Source organism: Pantherophis guttatus, chromosome 6 (genome assembly GCF_059756535.1).
Source record: "Pantherophis guttatus breed Tessera chromosome 6, ASM5975653v1, whole genome shotgun sequence".
Taxonomy (NCBI): domain Eukaryota; kingdom Metazoa; phylum Chordata; class Lepidosauria; order Squamata; family Colubridae; genus Pantherophis; species Pantherophis guttatus.
In genome coordinates this window covers 61,404,695-61,429,261 of record NC_142068.1, presented here as the reverse complement: position 1 = coordinate 61,429,261, position 24,567 = coordinate 61,404,695, and the positions used below count along the sequence as shown (strand labels likewise).

At 37.1% G+C, this 24,567-nt stretch overlaps 1 protein-coding gene across 3 annotated transcripts in view; it reads left to right on the top strand.

Moving 5' to 3' along the window:
* The window catches only part of C6H10orf90 (chromosome 6 C10orf90 homolog), a 95,056-nt gene extending 71,689 nt beyond the window's left edge, over positions 1 to 23,367 (top strand). For all 3 annotated transcript variants that reach the window (XM_034436443.3, XM_087871633.1, XM_034436444.3), the window contains 5 exons: positions 545 to 738; positions 2,255 to 2,459; positions 20,767 to 20,830; positions 21,813 to 21,912; positions 22,548 to 23,367. In XM_034436443.3, coding sequence (XP_034292334.2) covers positions 545 to 738; positions 2,255 to 2,459; positions 20,767 to 20,830; positions 21,813 to 21,912; positions 22,548 to 22,586 — 602 coding nt within the window. In that variant the 3' untranslated portion in view covers positions 22,587 to 23,367. The remainder of the gene's footprint in view (positions 1 to 544; positions 739 to 2,254; positions 2,460 to 20,766; positions 20,831 to 21,812; positions 21,913 to 22,547) is intronic.
* The last annotated feature ends 1,200 nt before the right edge of the window (positions 23,368 to 24,567 follow it).

Genomic DNA, 24,567 nt, shown 5'->3' with positions numbered 1-24,567 from the left:
TTAAAAGATGTAATATGCAGCCTACAAAAAAAAAGTACTGGGGAGGAAGAAAACAATAAAAAAGACAAATGAAAATTACACTTCTTATAATGGCTCGATAGGAACAAGTCAATAGGTCTGAGTGAATGCTTTGAGTGGAGACTAGTAGAATCTGGCCTCAGCAAACAGATGGAAAACTACTTCTTCTATTGCCTCTCCTTCCTGCGCTCAGAAATAACCTGGAAGGATTTGAAATATACAATATATCTGTCTTTTCAGTTTTCTCCTGGTGTATAATTAGTTAAATATAATAGCCCTGGTATACACCCAGATTTAGTGGATCTCCAGCTGAAGGAAAACTTTCGTAATACTTTTTGCTTATTTATGAAACTTTGTATGATTTGACTTCCAGGGTTAAACAAGCACAAAACTCTACATTCTCTACTCAAGAACGTCAAGTATATATTTCTTTTATAGATGCCTCCTGGGTTTGAAAATATCTAGAAGAATCGAAAAACAAATTGGCTATCATCCCTTAATAAATAAGCCTTTCTGTCTTTCTTAGGTGATTACAAATTATATGGGTCAGCCAGCCAGTCCAAAGAACATAAGATAAATGTGAATAAAGAGATGGTCAATAGGTTAACCACCTCTGCAGCCCATGAACCAGATGTTCATCATGAGAAATATGAAGCTTTCCAACTTTCAGAGGTCTGCTTTGAGCCTGAGAAAATTCCTGCAAGCCCACTGACTCTCAGGGTAAAATATCCACATTCCCTGCTAACTCTTCATATGGTTATTGATATGATTATTTCCTTGGAAATCCACTAGGGGTAAAAAGACATTTATTGCTCCTATATCTTTTTAAAAGCAGCAAAACAATAGTTTTATGAACGTGCTCTTATTGCTGAGAAGCAATTTGCTTACATGATACACTGAGAACTGAATTTGGAAGTGACTTATCTAGTATCCTGGTTAATTATGCTAAATATTATGCTAATATTTGCATATGTTGTATACTTTTTCTTACCATCTCCCTCAGGGGTGGGTTCTACTTACCTTTACTACCGGTTCGCAGTGGGACTGCGCGTGCGTGCTTGCTTTGCTTGCACATGCGCTATTCTGCACACACGCTATCTGCGCATGCACAGAAGTGTTTTGATGACGTTGGGGTCAGTGGGCGGAGCCTCCCGCCGATTTTATTACTGGTTCTATAGAACCAGTACGAACCGGGGGCAACCCACCACTGATCTCCCTCCTCATTATTTACAATTATTATTAATCTGGTAATTCCCCTTAACTGCAGAAGATTAGGTGAATACAACTAGCTCTGGGAAAATATCTCTCTTTCTCAAATTCAGAATACTGAATTTTTCAGAGGCCAGAGCAATTATGTAAAGAAGATGGATGCACATGTGGTTGCAGCCATAATCTGCCCCACTGAGGTTGGAGGGGTGGGGTTTTTTTTGGCTTTTGAATTATATTAAGTATATTTAAGTGTTTACATTACAATTCCTGGGTATTTTTTTATCCTCAAAATAGCAGAAAACCAACTTATTTTCAGTAATAGAGGTTGAAGTAGGCTCAGGGGATTATTTTATGTGTGGTCCTGGGAATTTGAGCTGTCCATCCTGGTTTTAAATAACACATGCAAAATATAGTCCATTCAAGTATTAGACTTGCGTAAGATATGCAAGATTGAATAAAGGGATCGGGTCTTGTATGCCCACCTGTTCCTTATTTCTTTATATATAGTGGTCTTTCACCCAGTCTACCATTTTTTTGAGTTCTGTAATGAGTTTTTACTTGCACTTACTTCAGGAAAACCATGTTGGTTATACACAGGCTTCTATTCAAATTCCCAATGTAAGTAATATTGGAACATAGGAAATTGAAGACATTTCACGTCCTCTTCAATTCTTTATTATTACATTCTTATTTTATTGTAAGACAGCCGGAATTGCTTTGGATAGTGAGATGGGCAGCATAATAAATAAATAAATAAATAAAATACCCTACTAGAACAAAATGAACAAATTTGATTAAGGAATATGTGCACAGCACTAGTTATCTGCTCTCATACATTTGGTAAAAGCCAGTACCCATTTGTTCTATGAAGTTGCACAGTCTACATTGCCAAAAGTTGCCCCATTACAGCCACTACATCTAGTTTCAAATGATTTGAAAAGAAAACTTCCTGATCCTTTCCTGGGAGAATAGAAAAATATCACTACGGGTGACTGAATGATGTCCTTTTTATTTCTGCTTATTTCAGGAGGCACTGGAAGTTCACAAGCCTCATTTTATTTCCCGCTCACAAGAACGATTAAAAAAACTTGAACACATAGTACAATTGAGGAAAGCACAATGTGAAAGTGAGAATTTGGGGAAAAAACAAGGAACTGATCTATCCTGCAAGCTTTCCTCAACTTCCATTACAAGTAAGAAGAAACAATATACAGTTCCTCATCCACTGAGTGGTAAGTTGAGTTATGTAAACTCCATTCAGCCTGCTGCAAAATTTGTCTTTTGTCTTATGCTACTCTTACTCAAAAATGCTACATTTTTGAAACTGTGCATCATTGCTTTCACTATTGGTGATATGGCTAAATATCACGTTCATATTTATTTACTTATTTGCTCTTTTATGTATTGGCAAATTTAAATGGTAGCAGTTTCCAATGTAATAAATGTACTGTAAAATCCCCCCCCCAAAAAAAATCAGTTTAAAAAAAATCAAAATAAGGGAGTTGTTGGTTTATATTGATGTATTAATCTATAATCCCTTCGATTCTTTGCAACAAATTGATTCTGCTCTCCTTTTCCCACCCATTGTTTCTAAAAGGGGGAATTATTTTTCCTAGTATATTTTGGGGTAGGATAGGCAGTATGGTACTTTTAGGTTTCAGTGTGCTCAAGGATATTTCCCTGTCCCCGCCCATTTTAATTAGAATTTGTCTAATGAAATGGAGGAGGAAATTGAAATAGATCACAAGTCTGTAGCGTCATTTGTATTGACAAAAATGTCAATATAGGATACACTCGTACCCACATGCTGTAGGTCCCATAAACATTGGTTGAATGGAAATGATTGATTGTTGCAGTCCAGACATTTGTTTAGAAATAGGTCCATCTTCCTGGGGGGAAACAGACAAAGGCAAACAGGGCAATCAAGTCTATAGTGGGAGTGAGGAGGAGCTCAAGAGACTGATAAGGACACCCTCATCAGATGTGATGATATGTGGGAATGATCCTGGGAGATAGGGGGAAGCTTTAGCAGTGGTTGGATAAGAGGCAGCTCAGTCCTCACTTGGGAAAAGCATAGGAAATGTTTTGGAAGACACTCTTCCTGATTTTCTAGAAACTAAAAAGAGCGAAAGGGAGAAATATTTTCAATCTTGCGAGATTCTGTTTAATGTAACCTTAAAATAAAATGTTCCCAGTTTTGCTTGTTGTCTGGACTATCCTGAAAGATAACATCCATCTTACGAAGTATTTCTCCCCTCCTCTCATTTTAGTCTGTCTTAGATGCATTTCAAGTAGAAATACTCTGAAGGCTGATTTACTAGGGATGGTCTCTTCTAAAACACTTCCTGTGGGGACTCTTATCAGACTATTGCCTAGGCTGGAGACCTTCCTCCTGCCTCTTAAGATCATTCCCACATACCATTACACCAGGTAAATCCCCTTCAGGTCAATTGTTATACTGTGATTGGCCTCATTCCCCAGGGCAGCCATTTTGTGAGAGTGTCTATAACATTCTTCTAAAATTCCAGATACCTGCATGGCCCATTAAAATTGTTTGTCCCCAGCATATTTGGACAAATTAACTATCTTTAACCTACCTAGCTCTTGTGTGTTGACATGATAGTTAATTATTGTTATCTGGAAGGTGTCTTATAATTTGTATATTCATTAAAGTGTTAGAAACATGTTTTAAAAATACTTATTTTAAAACAAAGTAGAAGAACAGCCTTTCATTCCTTAACAGCTCAACAACAGACATAGAAAGGATAGAATCTTAAAATGGTTATTATTCAGATTTTCTTACAATCTGAAAAGATTCTTCTACTTTCCCCTGGAATCCGGGTAAATATTCACTGATGTGACTTGTAGTTATAACTTCGAAATTCTGTTCTTGCTGGGTAAAAAAAGAGAAAAGACATGGATAAAAGGATGGTAAGAATGCTTGAATATTGAATATTTGTTTCTTACATTTAGGAGCTCTGATAATTATGGTTTCATCTGGTGAGTCCTGAGCAGTTTTAGATTAATTGATCTTGTTGCTTTAAATTGTAACTGTTGTTTTTGAAAGCTTTTGTTTTGAAAGTTATTTAAATGGATAGATTGTTCAGTGGAGAATAAACCACATGCTGGCTGGAGGTAATGGACGTTGAAGCCATATCAGGTCAAGCTGTTGATGGATTAGCTAGAAATCACCTTATAAGGGCATCTTGTCTCTGTTCAGCAGCTGAACCAATAAGTTTCGCCTTAGATGCTGTTCAAGTTGAAATACTCTGAAGGCTGATTTTCAGCTGGCAACGCTGGAGCTTTGTAGTATTCGTGGGCAAGCTGCTTCCCCATAGAAAGAAACTCTTATTTCATTGCTCCTTCCTGTTCCTGATTCTGCATCTCTTAGGTCCTGTAGGTTGCATGCTGACTTGTCAATATTCCATTTTCTCCTCAGCAGTCTTAGCAGATCCAACCCATGAGAAATTGCCAGTATCCTCTTTCTCTATTGCAGGGGAACAGCTTTATGTAAATCAAGGCTTTTTCTATTATTATGGTTGGTCACACTATCAGTCAGATGTTGAGACTGGGTTTGGTACCTTTATTTACCTATCAAATCTTTCCCAAGGACCTGAGAGAGGCAGATGTTGTTGTTTGATGGTGTTAAAGGTATTGTTGCAGGATGTACCCTATTTTCGGAATATAAGACTCCAAAAAATCTTATACTCCGGTGTGAGTATAAGACACACCTTAGTTTTTGGGGAGGAAAATAAGAAAAAAGCTGATTGGCAGGTGGATTGGCCTCCGGAATACCCCCAATCAGCTGTTCTCAGAGGTGAATTTTAGCAACAGGCTCCTTGGTTGTGAGCTCTGTGCCTTGCTTTTTTTTTTTTTTTTTTTTTGGCTTTTTTTTCCTGCCTCTGAAAGCCTCCGAAACAGAGCTTCAGAAAAAAAGCCTCTGAAGCTCTGTTTGGGGGCTTCTTTTCTGAAGCATCGTTTCTGATGCTTTTTTCAGCCTCTGAAACCTCTGTTTGAGAAGCTGGCCGGGGCTACATTTGTAGTATAAGATGCACCCAGATTTTCACCCTCTTTTTGGGGCGGGGAAAGTGTGTCTTATACTCTGAAAAATACAGTAAGCTGTTCCAACTAAAGGTGCCTTTTGCAATCGACTGATGGTGATTTTGTCAATGCCAGTTGTGTTCAAGTGGTGCTCCAGATGTTTGAGATTGCACCCAAGATGTCCATTACTTACTGCGTTTGCTTTCTTTTGCCACAGCCATTCTATTTGCAGGTCTTTAGTATTTTGTGATTTTTCTCCAGTTTGTTCTCTTGTCTTCTGCTGTCTCCAGCAGAACATCCAATATCCGAATTTTTTTGTCTTTCTTATCAACAATTGTTGAATCTGTGGTGTTATGAGGCAGGTTCTGGCCTGTTTGAATTGTACAGTATATGTGATCGGCTGGATGGTATAGATTTAAATAAAAGATATCATTTCATGAGTTCAGGAAACCTTTGAGTTCTATAGAACATTTTGTTTTGTAACAGTAAAGAAACTAGACAATAAAGAGATGCAGAGCAGGTTCCAGCTGGATCAAATCCAGTAAATCTATTTCATAAAAATAATGAACATATTAATTCAGACAGGCATGTTTACTAAAAAAATGGACTATTTGAGACTTTCTTCTTCTCTGTCTTTGGCGGAGATTAGGGAGGGGATTTAATGGTTGCAGGATCTGAAAAGAGCAGGGCAGTTATTTTTGTTCCTTGTTTTCAGAAAATTATTCAGAAAATTATTCTCAAACTGTTTTTAAGAATAGGGGAGTGGAATTGGCAGTAAAGTAAAAATTCCCTAGGAATCTTGCTTCAGCATTTTTCTTCCAGTTTCAAGTACTGTAGATTGGCTCATCTAAAAGCATCTCTCTCATCTAAACAGAACATCCAGATAATCTGTCTGTTTCCTAGAGGAGGACCATTCAGACATTATTCCTATGTCAGAAAACCATTACTGGGTGTGCCCTAGAGATAAACAACCCATCTCCAGGAAATCCGTAATATTTAAATTCCCCTTACATTTAAGGAGTATTTTGGATATTCTCTGCCATTTATTCTGTGGCCAGGACTAATATTCTTAGAGAAATAGAAATGTCTTTGGCTAAAATATTAAATGAGCAAATACTTAAATTGTTTTTTAAAAAGAGAAAGTCTTGCTTGGCCCTATTTTTCTGGATTGCTGGATCTGTTGTGGCTTTCCCAACATTGTAGGATACTACTTCATGGATGAATAACATGGGTGATCTCCCTCAGTTATCATGAATTATGATGTCACAATATAGATAAATATATATATATATACAGATAATGAAAATTCAAACAAGAAAATGAGCAGTTTTGTAAGAAACCTAAAACATAACCAAAAAATATGAAGACTGCCGAATACTAAACTAAGTGAATACTTTCATTAAGATTTCCTCTATAACTTCACTGTATGTGCAGGTTTGCATTCAATTGCTACATGTCTCAGGTACATCAGTTCTGCTAAGTAAAATTCATGATTATGATAAGAATTTTAAACATAAATTTTTACTTTGGCTCACAAAAGCTTTTGATGGAGCTAATGTTGTAGTGGAAATGTCTAAACTAGATATCCAAATGTTTTTCTCTTAAGAATTAAGTTCCTGAAAATACTGGGAAGTAGCAACATGTTTTAAATAATTTATGTTGACAAGCAAACACTTTTAAATTAAAAATGATTCTGCATAGCGCTAGACTATATCATAAAGGAAATATTTAAATCATGGTACCATCTTCCATACAGTTTAAAAAGCATCAGCAAACTATTTCTTGCTTCACTAATAATATCTGTCAGAAGAAATCTGTTCGGGCAGGAAAGGGCAACATTAATATATGAATTAATCTCTCAGATTTATTTGTGTAAAATTAATCTTGTCAGATTAATTAGTTTAAAAACCAATCATGTCAGTTGACTGACCCTCCCAGTCCATTCATAAATGCAGTGTGGGATTCAGCTGCATGGAAGCAAGGCCATGTAATTTAGGTTTAAGCATAAGATCAAACAGAACACATTTTTGGGTTCATGTTGTCTTTGGACTATGGTTGTAGGCTAAAAGAGTACTTTCTGTACCTCAAATAATAGTAATTTAACAAATCATGCTACATTCTTAGAAAAATTGGGAGTCCTATGTGTGATTTTTGAACCAATATGAAATGGAATCCTAATGTAGGAGAAGAAAAATTCAGTAGGATATTTATTCCTCTATAAGAGAGGTATCAAACTCGCAGCCCTCAGTCCAGATGCATCACGCACTGGCCACGCCCACCCTTGATTTAGTGAAGAGGAAAAAGTCATGATATGTCACGTGATGACAACATGATGCTGCAAGTTTGATACCCCTGCTCTATAATGACAATATTAGTCCATAGAATTGCAAAGAATTCTCATTCTCTCTCTCTCTCTCTCTCTCTCTCTCTCTCTCTCTCTCTCTCTCTCTCTCTCTCTTTCTCCCTCCCTCCCTCTCTCCCTCCCTCCCTCCCTCCCTCTCTCTCTATTATGGGTATTTGCATTAAAGGAAATATCTTTTGCAAAATACATTTTCTGGCTTATATATTTGGTTAGATTCAAATTGCAGTATGAAAGATTGGTATATGTTTGATTAGATTATCTTTGTATTTATATATTTCATTAGATTGTCTTTGTGCCTTTTAGTCTGTTTACAGTGCTCTTGATTTCTGAAACTAACGTTTATACAAAGTAAGAAATAAAACTCATTAAGGAGTATAACTCTACATCTAAACCTAACAAAAGAAACCTTTGTGGCAATTTCTGGGTTTGCACAGTGTGATGTGGAGGTTAAAACACAAATTTGTTTGAATGCATGGAGACAGGATGTCTAAAGGAAGAAATGAACAGAAGATGATTCAGGATCTCTTGAATTCCCAATCATTCTAACAGTCGCGGCAATGTTTTAACTTTTCCCATTAAACTAGACTGCTGAAATGGGGGGTGGTGGTGGTTAAGGAAAATAGAAGTTGGATCTGCTTTCAGTGTAATGAGGTCAGTTCAATTCTGTGTACTTCCACAATACATAGTTTTCACCAACCAGTTCTTCATAAAGCAATTTAAATCTAATTTTCACTTCTGATTGCAAAACATAATGTTCAGGGAACAACATAAACCAACCAATGATCACACCCAGCTAGCCAGTAACAGAATACTCCAAAATCTAATTCAGTCAAGGCCACAATCCATGAAATATTTTAGGTTTTGGAGCCACAGACTTCTCTATCACATTTCATAGAAAATGAGAATTCTATGGAATAATATTGTCATTATAGAGCAGGGGTGTGAATATAAATACATTAGAAGCATCTTCCACATACAGCCTCCGTGCCCTCTCCCCCCCCCCCCGTTTTCAGCTCTTTTTGAGTGTGCTTGTCTAATTATTTGGAAATAAATTGTGAGCAGTTGCTAGGAAGGGCTGTTCTGTTACATTTAAAAGCCTCTTGCCAACAATGGTCTTGAAATGATAGCAAGCTGGCATTTTTATAAGGAATGAGGAATCAAGAGGTAAAGTCTCCATTTATTTACACATAACTCTGATGACTACATGCACATGTCCTCGTAGTTTACTTGGCAGCAATATGGCATTGGCTTCCCATTGGGTCTCTTTTTCACTGTAGTTTAGGCCTTTGATATTTGCTGTACTTCCCATAGATCGTAAGTACTGACAAAGTTTGATATTGCTTAGTTTCAGTGGTGGGATTCAAATAATTTAACAACCGGTTCTCTGCCCTAATGATTTCTTCCAACAACCAGTTCAGCAAACTGCTCAGAAAGTTAACAACCGGTTCTCCCAAAGTGGTGCGAACTGGCTGAATCCCACCACGGCTTAGTTTTTCAATCATCCAAGCTCAACTCAAAGCTACTAAATACGCAATAAAGTTATTTATTTATATTCAAAGTTTATGGGCTGTTCTAACTGCTACATACAATTCCCTTAATAAAATATTTATTTTTAATCAAATATTTTAATAAAACATTTTAATAAAATGTAAAATATGTTTTCATTTATAAAATTTCTTTTATAAACATAATATTTATACATATATTTTTTTTCTAATTTGATTTATATGCAGCCCTTCTCCGGAGACCCAGGGCGGCTTACAATGCGCTAAGCAATAGCCTTCATTCTTTTGTATATTTATACAAAGTCAGCTTATTGCCCCAACAAACTGGGTCCTCAATTTACCTACCTTAGAAAGGATGGAAGGCTGAGTCAACCTTGAGCCTTGGCGAGATTCGAACTGCAGTAATTGCAGGCAGCTGGTCTTAATAACCAGCTTAATAACAGGGTGCCTTAGACCACTGTACTACCAAGGCTCAATTGATTAATTGTATGACCAATGAGAAAGTCTAAGACCTTTTTTATATTCATATTTAAACTTTAGTTTGTTTATTGCAATTCTGCCTTGACTGAAATGCAAGGGTTCCAGCACCCAGGATTCCTGCTTCAACAACCATGTGGGGCATGCTGGACTGAAGAATCATGAGTGAATCAAAATGTTCATGCAGTTTCATTCTGAGGTCTCCCCAATCCAATCCAATTCAACTGCTCCATTGTGGTTCTTGATGGCTTGGATACAGTACTGCCTGCAGGTTTAAATACAAGTGCAGACTATTTTCATAGAACCATAGCATTGAAAGGGACTATAGAGGTCATCTAGTTCAAACTTCTTTTCAGTGCATGATTAACATTCCTTTGCCAGCTGACCAACCTCTGTTTGAAGATTTTTAATGAAGAACTCACTACATCATGTGGCAGCTTGTTCCACTGGCTGGTAGTGTATATAATCTAGACCAGGGGTGTCAGACTCATGTTATTATAGCGGCATCACATGACGTATTGGGACTCCCCCCCTTTGCTAAACTAGGCGTGGTGGTGGCCAGCGCATGACACATCCGGCCCATGGGCCGGGAGTTTGACAGCCCTGATCTAGACATTCTATTGACCTGTAGTATTTACTTGCTTCCTGATAGTTTTAAGCAATTTTGGCTCTGATTGCGCCTTTTGGAGAACAGAGAATATGTCTATGTCTTCTTCTGTGACCGTCCTTAAGATATTTGAAGCCTGCTTGCTATAATTTTTCTCATTCTCCAGAAAGGATAAATAATCTGTCATTTGGAGAAAAAAATTTTTTACTTTTGAGGAAAGAAGAGTAAATGACACAATTTGGAAATTTTTTAATGCATAAACTCATAGCTTCTTACATTAAAAGGAAAGAAAATCTATTTTGCTGTACTTGACTTTGTAACTTCAGTAAATCCTTGTTCATTTGTAATTCAGCAGAAAAGAGAGGAGTAGTCACTGAATCTTTATTTCTCCGCTGATGGAATGTGGCAGGAGAAATCCCTATAGGAAAGAGTTTCAAGGTGCCCCTGCTATAGTTACAAATTGACAGAATTCTAGAGATGATTCACCTTCTGTTTCAAAGACTCTATTGCTAACTCTTTGATTAAGCAAAGACAGATACAGTACTGGGAAAGTCACTTCTTTGTCCCCTTTATTCCAGCAGTCGACTAATCCTCAAAATATTGAGAGCTTAATTGGGAAAAATGTTATTGTTTATCCTGCTACCATTGTAAGCAGAGCGTAAAGAAAATGATGCGAGGAATAATGGCTTGGATCTTATGGGGGAAAAAATGCCATAGGAATTTTCAGTATTGTCCTTGCCTTTGTCCCTAAAGGTTCTCTAGATAAAGTATAAATATATTTTAGAATTGAGTCTCTATTGGTTGGTTGATCAATTGATTAATTATGTACCATCAAGTTGTGTTCAACATTTAGCAACTATATGGATAGATTTTATCTTTCAAAGCCTTATATGGCTTGGGACCAGGTTATTTGAAGGGCCATCCTTTCTCAGTTGCATCTATCTGACCCCCTGAATGAGAAGGCAGGATATGTTATGGGTCCCCTTTCTTAAGGAGATTCATCTAGTGGGACCAAGAAGAAGGGTCTTTTCTGGTGGCTCCTTCCTTGTGGAACATCATCCCCACAGAGATAAGATTGACCCTCACCTTGATACCCTTTGGAAAGGACCTGAAGGCATGGTTTTGCCAGCAGGGCTTGAAGATCCCAGGATGATACAAGTCAATTGCGAGATTGTTGTCACAAAATGAATTGTTCTTAGTTTAACTGCAAAGCCAGCAGAATCCACATTTTGAAAGTTTTTTTTTAAAAGAACAGCTAATTCTCCTGCACTATTACTGAAGATAATATTTCTGTCACTTAATATCTTTATTAATCAAAGAACAATAGCCTACCGTCTCTCCTGAATGATAAATACCTTTACTTTAACTTTTGTTCATACTTCAATGGTTGTCATCTTATTTGTGTGGATTTAAAATATTCTAGAGAGTATAGAAACTATCAGATTTTATAATGGTTTTCTAATCTTCAAAACTCATGCTTTGTAAGTGGCTTTTTTTTTAGCAGTTACAGTTCGTTTTATTATATGATTCCTTGTGATATGGTGCAAGAAGAAGTCAAAAGTAGGCAAAGTAAAACTGATTTCTGGAGAGACAAAGAAAACAACATAGAAGCTTGAAGTTCACTCGGAAACAATTCTGCTTGTGCAAATAACATTAAACTATAGCTTAATATTATGCATCAAATTTTCTCATCTAGGTAAAGAGACTCATGTTCATACGAACTGAACTCTTTCAGATGCAACTTAATGAATTTAACTTCGTATTTCATGTTTGTCTTTTTCATTTTTCCATTGTCTAACCTGACTTTTAAAGGCCAAATCATGACCTAAATACAACTGAGATTTTGAGTTATTTTAAAAACATACATATATTTGTCCTTGTCATTTTTTTCTTCCCAAAGCCTCCTTTAGGTTGTTCCTTTTTATATTCAGTTTGGCTGCTCAGCTGGGATATGAGAACCAATGGTTTCATGATTTGACTTCTACTATGCCTGCTGAGCAGGGGGGAAAAAAAACCTTGAAAGCACCTCTTCTCTCAGAGTTATCTTGGAAACAAATATACTGCTGCAGAAATTTTAAACCTTAGTAGCAAAGTTTTAGTTGTAAAAATGCAGATCGTGAAGGTGAAGGCACTCAAACATTGTGAGACTCAATCGTGGGTGAGATCAACCATGTAGGAAATAGAGATAATGTGAATTCTCTAGCTATTCCTTTCCTTGTATCAATTTTGATCACAACTTAGAAAAACTATAAGAGGGCCAAAAAAATGACTTGTCTGCAAGTTTCTTGATCTATGGGGAGTTATATGTTTATTTAAACATGAAAAACAGAAAATCTTAGAGGATATAATGATGTGATAGAAATTGGCTCGCTCCATATACTGAACATTTGTTTAACAAAATGAAAACAAACCTATAGAGTTTCAGCATTGAACCTTTGTCACTATGTACATCAATTTATATCTGATAAAATGAATAGAATAATAGTTTGAAGAGGCCATTTTAGACAAACTGAGTCTAGTCCCCTTACTTAGTATAGGAATCTATATATCTGAGTTGCAGCCTGTGCTTGAAAATATCCAACAAAGGAAGAGCCCAAGAGCTCCTTACATAATTGGTTCAAGGTCAAAAAGCTCTTACAATTAGGAATTTAATTTTTGTTATGTTCCTTTGGAATGTCCTTCCCTGTAATGTTATTAATAAAATTGTTTTAATGTTTAACATTAAAAACAAGAGTTAAATTGGAAGACCATTATATCTGGAAAGACAGAATAGGCCATAGTCTTTATCTGATCGCTTCTGATGACATCAGGGTCAGTGGGTGCAACCTCCCACTGGTTTTACTACCGGTTCTATAGAACCGGTCCAAACCAGGGGCAACCCACCACTGGACTGGTCCCTGAAGTTACAGCCATTGCAGTGCCCTGATGGCCATGTAATCAAAATTTAGGTGCTTGGCAGTTGCCCATGCTTATGACCTCAGGGGCATTTCAACTGCCTCCACCTACATATCTTCCTCCCCATTTATGTGCTTTTGGTTGCTCAGCCCAGCTTCATTCCTTGGTGACTGGGTTGGGACTGAAGTAGAGGCCTGGGGCTTTTCTCATCCAAGAAGTTTCTTCAGCTCTGACTGGATGGTGGAGAATGGACATCCAGTCAGAGCTGAAGAAGCTTCTTGGATGAGAAGCGAAATGTCTTCAAAAAAAACCCAGAAAGTCTAATTGCCTTTTAGAAAAAACATGTTTGGGACAACCATGACCTGGATGACTGAGAATCTCCATAGATATTCTGCAAATAGTGTGCTCACATTCAGGATGCTTCTGAAGACCTTTGGAAAGCTTTTGAGGTTTTCTGAAGCATCATGAAAATGAGATATCTGCCAATTTCCAAACAATTTGCCTGTTCTCACACCATTTTTTCCTGGTCGTCTTGAGCTTGTGCCACACTGCAGCATTCCCCAATTTACACTGCAACATCTCCCGCCCCCTACACTTTTACCTGGGACTCCCTCCACTTCCAGTTTAACAATCCATGCATCTGGAATTACAACAGAAATGGGGAATGCCAGGATTCCTGTTGCTAAGCAATACTATCACATGATGTTACACTTTATAGTCACATGATGTAATGTTAATGATGGAAATTCTGGCTCCATTTGTAGTCGTAAATCGAGGACTATCTGTATTCTATAAACCATAGGGGACAGGGCAAAAATTAAATTTAATGTGGTTTAAATCTAATTATGGTTACATTAATGAAACAATTACTTTGATCACACCTCATGTATTTAATAATTTTCTCTTCTGTCACATTAAAAATGACAGTTCAGTGGCAACTTGGAAACGGTTAAATTGATAAATGGTGAGTCTCAATTTGACTGCAACCTGTTCCCCTTGACAAAGCAGTTTTCACACATCCCCTTCTTTGCTTCCGGGTTGGTTGAGTTCTTCAATTGTCAGGATCGACAGCTTAAGACATTGTGCTGCCTGAGGTGAAGGGGGAAATGTCCCCTTTTATTCTTCAGCAGTGGTGAAGAGACAGCATACTTGATCAAGTCTGAAGTTGCAGGTCAACTGAGAGTGCAGGTCAAACTATATAGCATGCAGCCTCCTCCACTGAATCCTTCTCCTACACAGCTGCTAGTCTGACTCCATGCAAAGGCCTGGTCAACCATGTTAATTGCTCTCTGGAAACCAAAAGGAGCTAGAAATGCTAGACGGGCTTAGATTTCCAGCACTTTGACTAACTCAATTACCTTATTGCATGTTTCCTGGTTTTAATCCTCATTCACTGTCTCCTTATAATTATGCTAAATCGATGCACATAGTCAGCCTTCAGAGACTTCTTGGCAAGTCAACCTGTGCTGGATATACTGAAGTGCTCTTGATACTGCAGTAAAGGTGATGACTGCTTTTTCTAAGCATGAATAAAACTGGATTCAGATGAGCATTTTTCATAGTAATGCTGTCTCAGCTGCAATTCCAGAGTTGCCGTGACACCAAAACAATGAACAGTGAAGATTATTCCCTATCTGTTTCACGGGTGAAATAGGATTTTGACTGAATAGAAGAGCATTAGACCCCTCCTCAATTATTGGTGGAGTTCCTATTTACATATTCCACCCCGAGATGCTTATTAGCTGTAGTTATATTATATGCAAGTGATGCCAATTTTTTTAAAGAAAGGAATGTTATATAGCTGATGCTATCATCAAACCACCTTTATGCCAAACAGTATAAAACTCATTTTTATTAACCTTTGTGTTGTATAATTTTAATGTTTCATTTCAAGAAAACTAATTAATGTAAGACAAACTACTTGCTGTGGACAATACTGGATACATTAGAGATCTCACTGTGATGAACTGAATAAAAATGATGTTGAAATAACGATTTAAATCTCAAAAACGATGATGTATTTATTTTAATGACAAGGATACCAGCTATTTATAATACTTTAAATCTACATAATGAACAGTCCTGGGGATTTAATGTAAAAATATATAACTATGAGTGTTTGTGTAATGTGCAAAAGTATATGTCTTTGTTATTTTATATGTTAATGTAAGTTCCCTTTCCCTTCCGAAGTTATTTTCCCCAAAAAATCACAGCTTAGAGAATTGTAAAGCTGATGTCCATCTCTGCATCTAATACTTGTTTGTTTCTGTTGGCATTTTATAGATTTATGTTACAGAGGGCTTCTGAAATCCATATTTTCACAAGTACTTAGAAATAAGAAAATTGACAGTCTCCCTTAGTGTTTTCAAGTAATTACTTCTGTGCTGGTTTGGAAGACATTCAGAGACACCCTTCAGCGGAGTAATAATTGTTTAGAGCTTACGAATACATTCTTTTTAGCAAAAGGAGCCAATTTTCTGTCTCTTCCTAATTTTTTAATGCTTTAGGAAGGTTGTAAATGCTAACATCAGGATCTGGAATTAGGGGCTTTGAACAAAGACTTTGGACATTTATTTCATCTGCAGTACTGTTTCATGCTTTGCTTTATGGCTTATGAATTCTCTTTTCTTATTAGAGTGTTTATATTTTGCTATTGTATTGAGAATGCTCCATTTACCCAAAATATAATTATCCTGATGATACCAATATTCTTCAGTATAAAGCTCAGTATTTGTATTGCAAAAAGCTTTCCTCCGCCCCGAAAACTGTCCTATTCATGCTGTTATTCAGACATCTGAATGCATCATAACACATCTTCATTGCTGAAGGGCAATGTTTTTGTGACATTTTTTTTTCTAAGGGAATGTTTTCCTTGTGCTGCAGTTCAGATTCATCCACGGGCGCTCATTCAATTCTATTCCTCAACTTGCTATCATTTCCTCGTTTAGACATCAATTTTGAATCCCTTGCCTGGGTTTCAAAAGCTTCCACTTAAAATCCAGAACTTCTTGGCTCTTCTCACTTCCCAGAAATCACTAGCAGCTGTTCCCTGCAAGATCTGACAGATTGGGCCCATAGAGCTGGGAAAAGGTGGTCCTGTAAATTCTCAGGAGCAAAGCTGTGAAGACCATTATAAATTAATCCCAGCATCTTTAATTTATGAGTAAGAGAATGCAGGGGCCACATTTTTGCCACTGTTGTTTCCCAGGAGTCAAAATATGCAACGTATGGAAGCAGCAGCATCCTGGGCCAGTTGTAGTTTCTGAATATTCTTCAAAGGAAGTTTCCACATGAAGCACGTTGCAATAATACAGTAAGGCGGTGATGAGGTAACGTATCACTGTAGTTGGGTCCTTTGCACCTGTTTGGGTCAGAATTGGTGCAGCAACCAAAACCAGACAAAGCTTAGTTATGGCTTCTACCTGCCTTTTAAAAGAAGCTGAGTCCAAGAGGAGCCGTGGGCCATGAATCTGCTTGTTCAAGGGTGGCAGATAACACTGCCATTGACAGATAATCCCAGTATCTAAACAGTAATTCTGTTAGTATTAGGCTTCAGCTTTAATCTGTTCTCTTTCATTTAGATCCTTATAGCTTGCAAGCAGCTGGATTTGTCATCAGTAGCATCTTCCCAAAGGCCAGGGATGGCAATATAAAACTAAGTGCAGTATTGATGATTAACGTACCTCAAACTGTCAGATCACTTCACCCAGTCACATTAGCTATTAAGAAGCAAGGGACAGAGGGGTTCCTCTGTAACGCTCCACATGTCAGAGTCACTGGACTGACCTCTTCTTCCCACTCCTACAACATCAATATGTAGGGAACAATTGCGCATTGACTCAGTAAATGATATCACTTTGAAACTAAAAACAGTTTTTGTTCTCTTAAGTAAATACTAAAGGATACATAGAGTACTTGGGTTCATGAATTGCTTGAAGAAACTTACATAAATATATATAAAATACACATAGCACCTTTAGAACAGAAGAAGAGAATGTGAATGGGGAAGATCTTGTTTCAGAGCACTGGAAAATGGTTATCATGTACATATATCATACTAAGCTGAATTGTGATATATACTGCTTATAACATACAATATTTTAAGCCAGTATGGTGCATCAAAAGAAGGCAACAAAAACAGTCTGACAGATTTACAGGTCAATTCTACTTACATGTAGTAGGAAGTAAGTCTCAATAGTTATCTCTCTGGCTCTTATTTCGAAAGAGCATCAGCAATTGAGTCTCTGCTTCTTTGGAGACATCTGTCATCACAGTTTTTTGGAGCCAAAAGTGTATTTAGGATTAGACTGCAAGTGGCAGAATAAGTAAAAAAAGCTTGGAAATAAATTGATTTCATTAGATTTTAAGGCTGCCGTCCTATGGTACCTGTGTGATCTAGAGATCAAAAGATCCATCAGAGCATTTCCTCCAGAGCCCGGAGAGTCAGCTCAGAATTTCAGAGACAGGGAAAGGAGTCACACATGAGATAAATGTATTTTAATATTAGCGTGTAAAGCAGTAGTGGGTTCCACTTAGCTTCGCTACTGGTTCAGAACTGGGAGCGTGTGCGTGTGTGTGCTCGCTTTGCTTGTGCATGGTGCTTCTGCACATGCGCAGAACCTTCTGTGTATGCGCAGAGCATCTGTGATGATGTCCTGGCCGTTGGGCGGAGCCTCCTGCTGCCACCACTACCAGTTCGCCCAAACTGGGGCGAACCGGTAGAAACCCACCACTGATGTAAGCTATACAACTCTTGCATGTGGTATAGATTTCTTTCCTCTACATTCAATGGAAGGGAATTTAGGCTTGTATGTAAGGGGAAGTTGTGCTAGAATTGGATACCTCAAACAGGAAAGATCCACAGCCTTGGAATCATTTCTGTAAATCCTCAAACTTTTTAGATTCATTAGTGATAGAAAGCAAAAGAATAGTATAAGAAACCCATCCCATTCCCATAGGATTTTCAGGGGTTTCACAAAAATACAAGCATTTAAGAATTCGCAATTCAGTACAATCCAAATGCATCAGACAGGCCAGGACATTAAAAAAGAAAATCCAGGAAAAACCATCCAGAAAAGACTGGGGTGCCAATTGGAAGAGTTTCATCTTTCACTTCTTTTGGAAGGTTGTTAAAATTAAGCATAATCCCATTTTCAGTGGAAGGCATTTCCAGAGGGATAACACTACTATAGAGAAGCAGGATCTCTGTGTCTTGGCTCATCGTATTTTCCCCGAAGCAAGGGAATCACCAGCTGCTTTTCCTGCCAAAATCAACCCTTTGGCATCCTATAAAAGAGCACCAACCAAACTAGCTATGGAGTCACTGTAAAATAGTGCCCCCCTCCCATTTCCCAAGGTTTGCTAAGAAGGATACCATGATCAATGGGATTAAAAGCTGCCTAAAAAAGACCATCCAGATTCTAAGATCATCCACTGGTATAACTAAAGGGGGTCTCCACAATAGAACAAGGGATGAATCCTGATCACAAAATTACACAGAATTCCATTCTTTAAGGTAGGAGGTTCTTCACCATCTTCTCAACAATCTTCACTAAAAAGGAGAAGATTGGAGACTGTGCAACAGTTATCCAATATCTCTGGATACAGTGAGGATACCTTAAAATGGGGAGCTTACCACTTCCTCCTGCCTACCTGCCTTTACAAATGTGATTGTTTATGAGAAATCTGAAGCATGTGTGCAATGTAGCAATTGTAGCAAGTGGTACTGTCCTAAATTTCTTCAATGGGACTTAAGTAGGTGAACACAGGATGCTACCTTGATTATTAGGCAGATCTCTTACAGATATACACACAAATATACTGTGCAAGTTGAAAAATGAAGAAGGTGGGAGGGACCGCAGTTGCTCTTGCAGAATTAAAAATATTTGTCAAGGTAGAGTGGATAGTTGAGTGAATTAGATATGTCTATGATTGTCTATGCATATGTACAGTGTTTGAACGTCCAGGTAGATGCATCTCAGTGCTTTGTTTGGAAGTAAACTGAGTGTAATTTATATGGAGATTGCACTGGAGCTGAGAAAGAGGGAGGTCTATCTCTAAACACAAATGATCAGCAGATGGGTTCTGCGATCAGATTATCAAATAAATGGATATTTACTTTGTCATGCAACATTCAGAGAAAGGTGATTCAGAACATGTTACTCAAGAAGGACAGGATTAAACTAATTCAGTTCTCCAGAATCAATATTCTAAAACCTAACTCCTGGAATTAGAACTCATTAAAGAAAATCTGTATGAGTTTTGCTTCCTTGATTGTATGCTGCAGTTAAGAGGCTTGGCAATAGGAAACACCTGGTAAGGGGGAGTTGAAACTGTGTGGAACAGAATCCTTACTAGTTGGCCTTCTGGAAAATCAGTGCTTTACAACTTCTCATGCCCAGCATGGTAGCCATTTTGCAAGAGAACCATAATGTGGTCAGAATACCAAATGTGCCTACCATTCAAAGATTTTAAGAATTCTCAGACAACACCTGTAAGATATTGTTATATAATTGAGATATATGGAGATGTATAGAGAGCCAATATGGTCTAGTGGTTAAGACACTAAGCTAGAATGCAAGAGACTATGAGTTCAAGTCTCAGTTTAGCCATGAAGGACAGCTGGGTGACCTTGGGCCAGTCACTCTTTATTCATCCAACTCACTTCACAGGTTGTGGGGAGAATAGGAGGAGGAAAGTGTGTTAGATATGTTCACTGACTTCAGTAATGGTCAGTAATGGTTAACCTTTTTAGTGCCGAGTGCCCAAAGAATGCGCACTTGTGAGCAAATGCTCACATGTGTGTCCGAACCCCCAAAATGCAATGCAAGTGCCCCCCTATGCATGCACCCCACCCCCGTGTATGCACATGTGTCAATCGCGCATGCGCCCCAGGTCCCCCCTTACCCGTTTTGGCTTCCAGATTGGTGCAGCAGGCTTTCCAGGCCCAAAATGAGGCACCGGGGGTGGGGGCAGAGACACACCCTATTTTGGGCCTGGAAAGCCTCCTGCACCAACCTGCACCCCTGCACATGTGCTCCACCCCCCGTGCATGAGCGTGCATCCCCTGCATGCACCCCACCCCCCATGCATGCACGGCAGAGATCCTAAGACCAGCTGGCCAGTGGGAGGCATGCGTGCATGTGCGGTGGAGCTGGGCTGGGGCGGCAGCTGGAGTGCCAGCAGAGAGGACTCTGGGTGTCACCTGTGGCACGTATGCCATACGTTTGCCATCACAGCCCTAAATTATTTCTAAAAATAATAAAGGCAGGATATAAATAGATAAATAAAAATAAAACACCTTGCTATTCCTAATCATCCTAATTTTGCCAGGCATAATGCTATTATAAAAAGTATATTGGTATAAAATAGTGGTTGAATTCAGCAGTCTACCTAGAAAAACTAAACTTGAATTAGGAGAAATGGGAAGCAAAGCAAGAGTAATAAGTAGGAGGGAGTTTTGTCTATACCCCCCACTTCCTTCTTCAAAGAAGCAGCTAGAATTTGTGTGATGCTGGATCAGAAAAATGGCCATTGTAGCTCTTGCAGTCTTAATGTATGCTAAAAGCAAAAGCAAAACAGCTACTTGTCTCATGGAAGTTTGCTAATATTACTACCGGTAGTACAATGTAACTTTTGTTTCTAATTATTAGATAACCTGTTCAAACCAAAGGAACGGTACATTTCAGAAAAGGAGATGCATATGCGATCAAAAAGGTAGGAGCATCCTAAACGGCATAGAGGTTTTTCCATCATGAACTTGATTATTTTCCCTTCATCTTCTCCTTTCCTCATAAGCAATCATGAATCCTCAGGTTTGGTCTGGTTTACTTTATAGCTTGATGCAAATTAAATCCATCATTTTATTGTATGGCATATTGAACGTAATCATGGGACAGTGCAATAAACGATATTAATTTCTTGGGATACAGTTTGTATTTTCTTAGTTTCATTTGAATGTGTATCACATCTATGTTATTTTGCCTTTTGTTGGGCAGCTGATGGGGATCAGAATGTTCTTGGCTGTGTTCTTAGACTGCCTGGGAGATCATCTTAGCCACTGGCTGAGATGATTCCTTTAGGTACCTTCTATCAAAATGCAAACAGCAGCTAGCATACCTAGAGCAAAAATACAATTTGATAATAGCCAATATCTAAATACTTTCATGGGCAGGTGTGTGTTTCTGGCAGATCTACATTTTGTATTTCAAGGTGGGCAGAAAGGAGAGATGGGTACAAGAGATTCTTCTCAGATAAGACATCCATGAGAATTATCTTTTACAAAAAATAAGATGAGAAGTGCTGGATCCTTTATATATCATTATTATATATTATATATATTTGGTTCTCCCCAAAAGTCATTAAAAAGGCACAATCCACAGTCAGTATTACATTCTGAAAATGTTGACATATTTAGAATAGATACCATAACATAAACCATAGTAGAGGGCATTATGGTTTTAGTAGAACAACGTAAGTAACTGAAATGATAGAAGGTAATATTTTTAAAACATGTAGATTTACTTATTTGCCTTATTGTTCTGAACAGTTTTTACCTGCCATGCTGTCTTAACATGTGGCATATTAGATATATTAAAAAACAATTAGAGCATATTTTGAAATGCATCGTATCAAAAGCCAATTGAGAGCTGCATTCTAGAATAATTAAAGATAATTACACTATGTTTAATTGTTGCAGAATTTATAACAATCTTCCTGAAGTGAAGAAGAAACAAGAAGAGAAACAGAAACGGATAATCATACAGAGCAATAGAAAGCGGGTTGAAATATTCAAAAAGGTAAAAGATTTACATTCGATTGTTACAATACAACCCCTCCCCCAACTTATTATACAGCAAAACAGGAAGCTGAATCCTCAACATTCTCATTCTATTTTTTTCTTATAGCTGACCTACAGCTTTAGCATAATAAAGCAGAAATTTCATATCCTCCATTCCTCCATTTGTGCTTTGAACATGAATGGGGAATGTAAATGAGATGACGAAATTATACTGACATTTTGCCTATAAGTGTGAAATCTTATTGCCCAGAAGGAGCATGCTCAAATTTAATAATGGGCTCAAAAACTATATGTAACAGAATTGTGTTAGATCTTCCATTGTGAGATTTGTAGAGATGGACAATTAGCCAGCTTTATAAAATTCATTTCTGAGGAAGTACTGAACAAAATAAATCTGTGTATCTCTAAAGAAAGTAAGCTCTTATCACAATGAAGAAAAAATGTTTGTAATAAGAATACATGGTTTCTATTGTTATAAATATTATCTGTTACACTGTAATTATATTATGCATCATTATTTTTACATTGTACATGTAAATTGCTTATATTATGATTCTAAGATGTTCATCCTTTGTCCTTAAAATGTTTAATGTTACAGCTTTTATATTTGCCTTTATATTTGTTTTCCTTCAGCAATTATTGGACCAACTTCTTCAAAGAAATACAGAATGAATAAAAGATTCCTGGATACAACACATCATTCTTCTTGGAACTCCAAGGCCTTTGAAAATTAAAAAGCCATATAAATCTAGAATGACCTTTAATCACAAAGCAACCTTATTTGTTTATAGACAAAGAAAATAGCTTGTGTGTTTTTTTAAAAAAATAAGTAATTCTGGAAAGTTACTGGATTAGATTCCAGTGAGACAGCTTTAAAATGGTTTTATGCAATTGTTAAGGTAAACATATTATTTATTTTCTGTCTTTTAAACCACAAAGACAACTTTTAAATTATGACTGCAGGATATTTAAGCTTAACATTAATATATGTATTCCATTTATACACTGCATCAAGTTTATAACTTTTAAATAAAAGGGGAAATGAATATTATTATGGTTAGAAACAAACCTATAATAGCAAGGATGACTATTTATTTGAACTTCAAATTTAAATTAATGGCTAATATAACAGGCAAATATTTTAATTTACAAAAAACTGTATTTCTGTTTCATATAATGAATAGGATACCAGTTTAAAATAATATTTAATATCTAGTTATTATAATCAAACATGTTATTTACTAAGCCATGTAATTTTGCCTTGTTCTATATTTATTCGAAGCGATATATTTAAAAACTTGGTTATTTTGATCAGTCAGCATGAAAGGTTATACAATTCAAAACAACAAATGTATGCTCCACAAATGTTTCAAATTTTTATTTGTATATTTTGTGATAAAGAAAGCTAAACTTCATTCAAATAAATAAAGCAGACCAAGCTCTATTAATTTTATTAATCTCAAAACTATTATTAAAATGCAAAATAACATTCATATATTTGTATCAGTATAATATCAGTTCTGAAGTCAGAACTGAAGAAGCTTCTTGGATGAGAAGTGAAATGTCTTCAAAGAAAAACCAGAAACTCCAGTTGCCTATTGAAAAAGCACTTTTGGGACAACATCTTTAATAGCTTACACTTTCGAACAATGTTAGATAACCCACACATAATAGGTTTTTCAGATTTAAGGATATGCCCCATACCTGATTGCTACTAAAAAAAGGAAGGAAGGAAGGAAAACCTTTGCTACCCAAATGGACAAACAACTCATCCTCACCCATCCCCACATGCTTTCTGGTGGTGGGTGAAGGAAAGTTATTGATGTTGATATTAGTAATTGCTTAGTTGTCTAAGGCAACATCTGCAAGAAAACCACTGAACTTATAGAGCACTTCACAAGGACTTCACAGTTCAACCCTGCACTACATATATTATCTTCTATTGATATCAGTCAAAGGAACAAGCCAGCCAATTGCCTCAAAGAATCTGACCAACTGGCACTAGTAAGTAAGTAAGTAAGTAAGTAAGTAAGTAAGTAAGTAAGTTAAGTAAGTAAGTAAGTAAGTAAGTAAGTAAGTAAGTAAGTAAGTAAGTAAGTAAGAATATTGTTGAAGGACAGGCAAATTAATAAAAGAGTTAACTTTTTATTGATCTTTTTAATGACCTTCTCATTCCTGACACAGCTGATTGTGATTTAGTTTCCGACAGTTAAAATTGTTCAAACAAATAGTTTAAATAGTTTAATTTTAAACAAAACTTGAATTGTTTGGGATTAAAACAAATTAAGACCTTCCCCTCACCTCAGTGTGTTTGTTCAGCGTGCTCTATCCCGCTCTTCTACTGATCCAGTTAAATATATAATGCCTACAGAATTGGTTCACACAGACTTGTGGGGTCGACTCTACATTGATGAGACTGTGTTTGTAAAAAGACAAAGACATATGACGTTTTATACACACCGATGCAGAAACCTGAGTAAAAATGTCTGGCTTAAAAATTAATAGATTGCCAGAGTTGATGTAGAAATGCTGGGCTCAACCTCATCAGAAAGCTGAACTCAATGACTTCAATTGGGCTAAATAATTTACCACCATAGGGATCAATACAGTGACTGCAATGTTTATATTAAAAAAAAAATGTGTCTGATCCTTT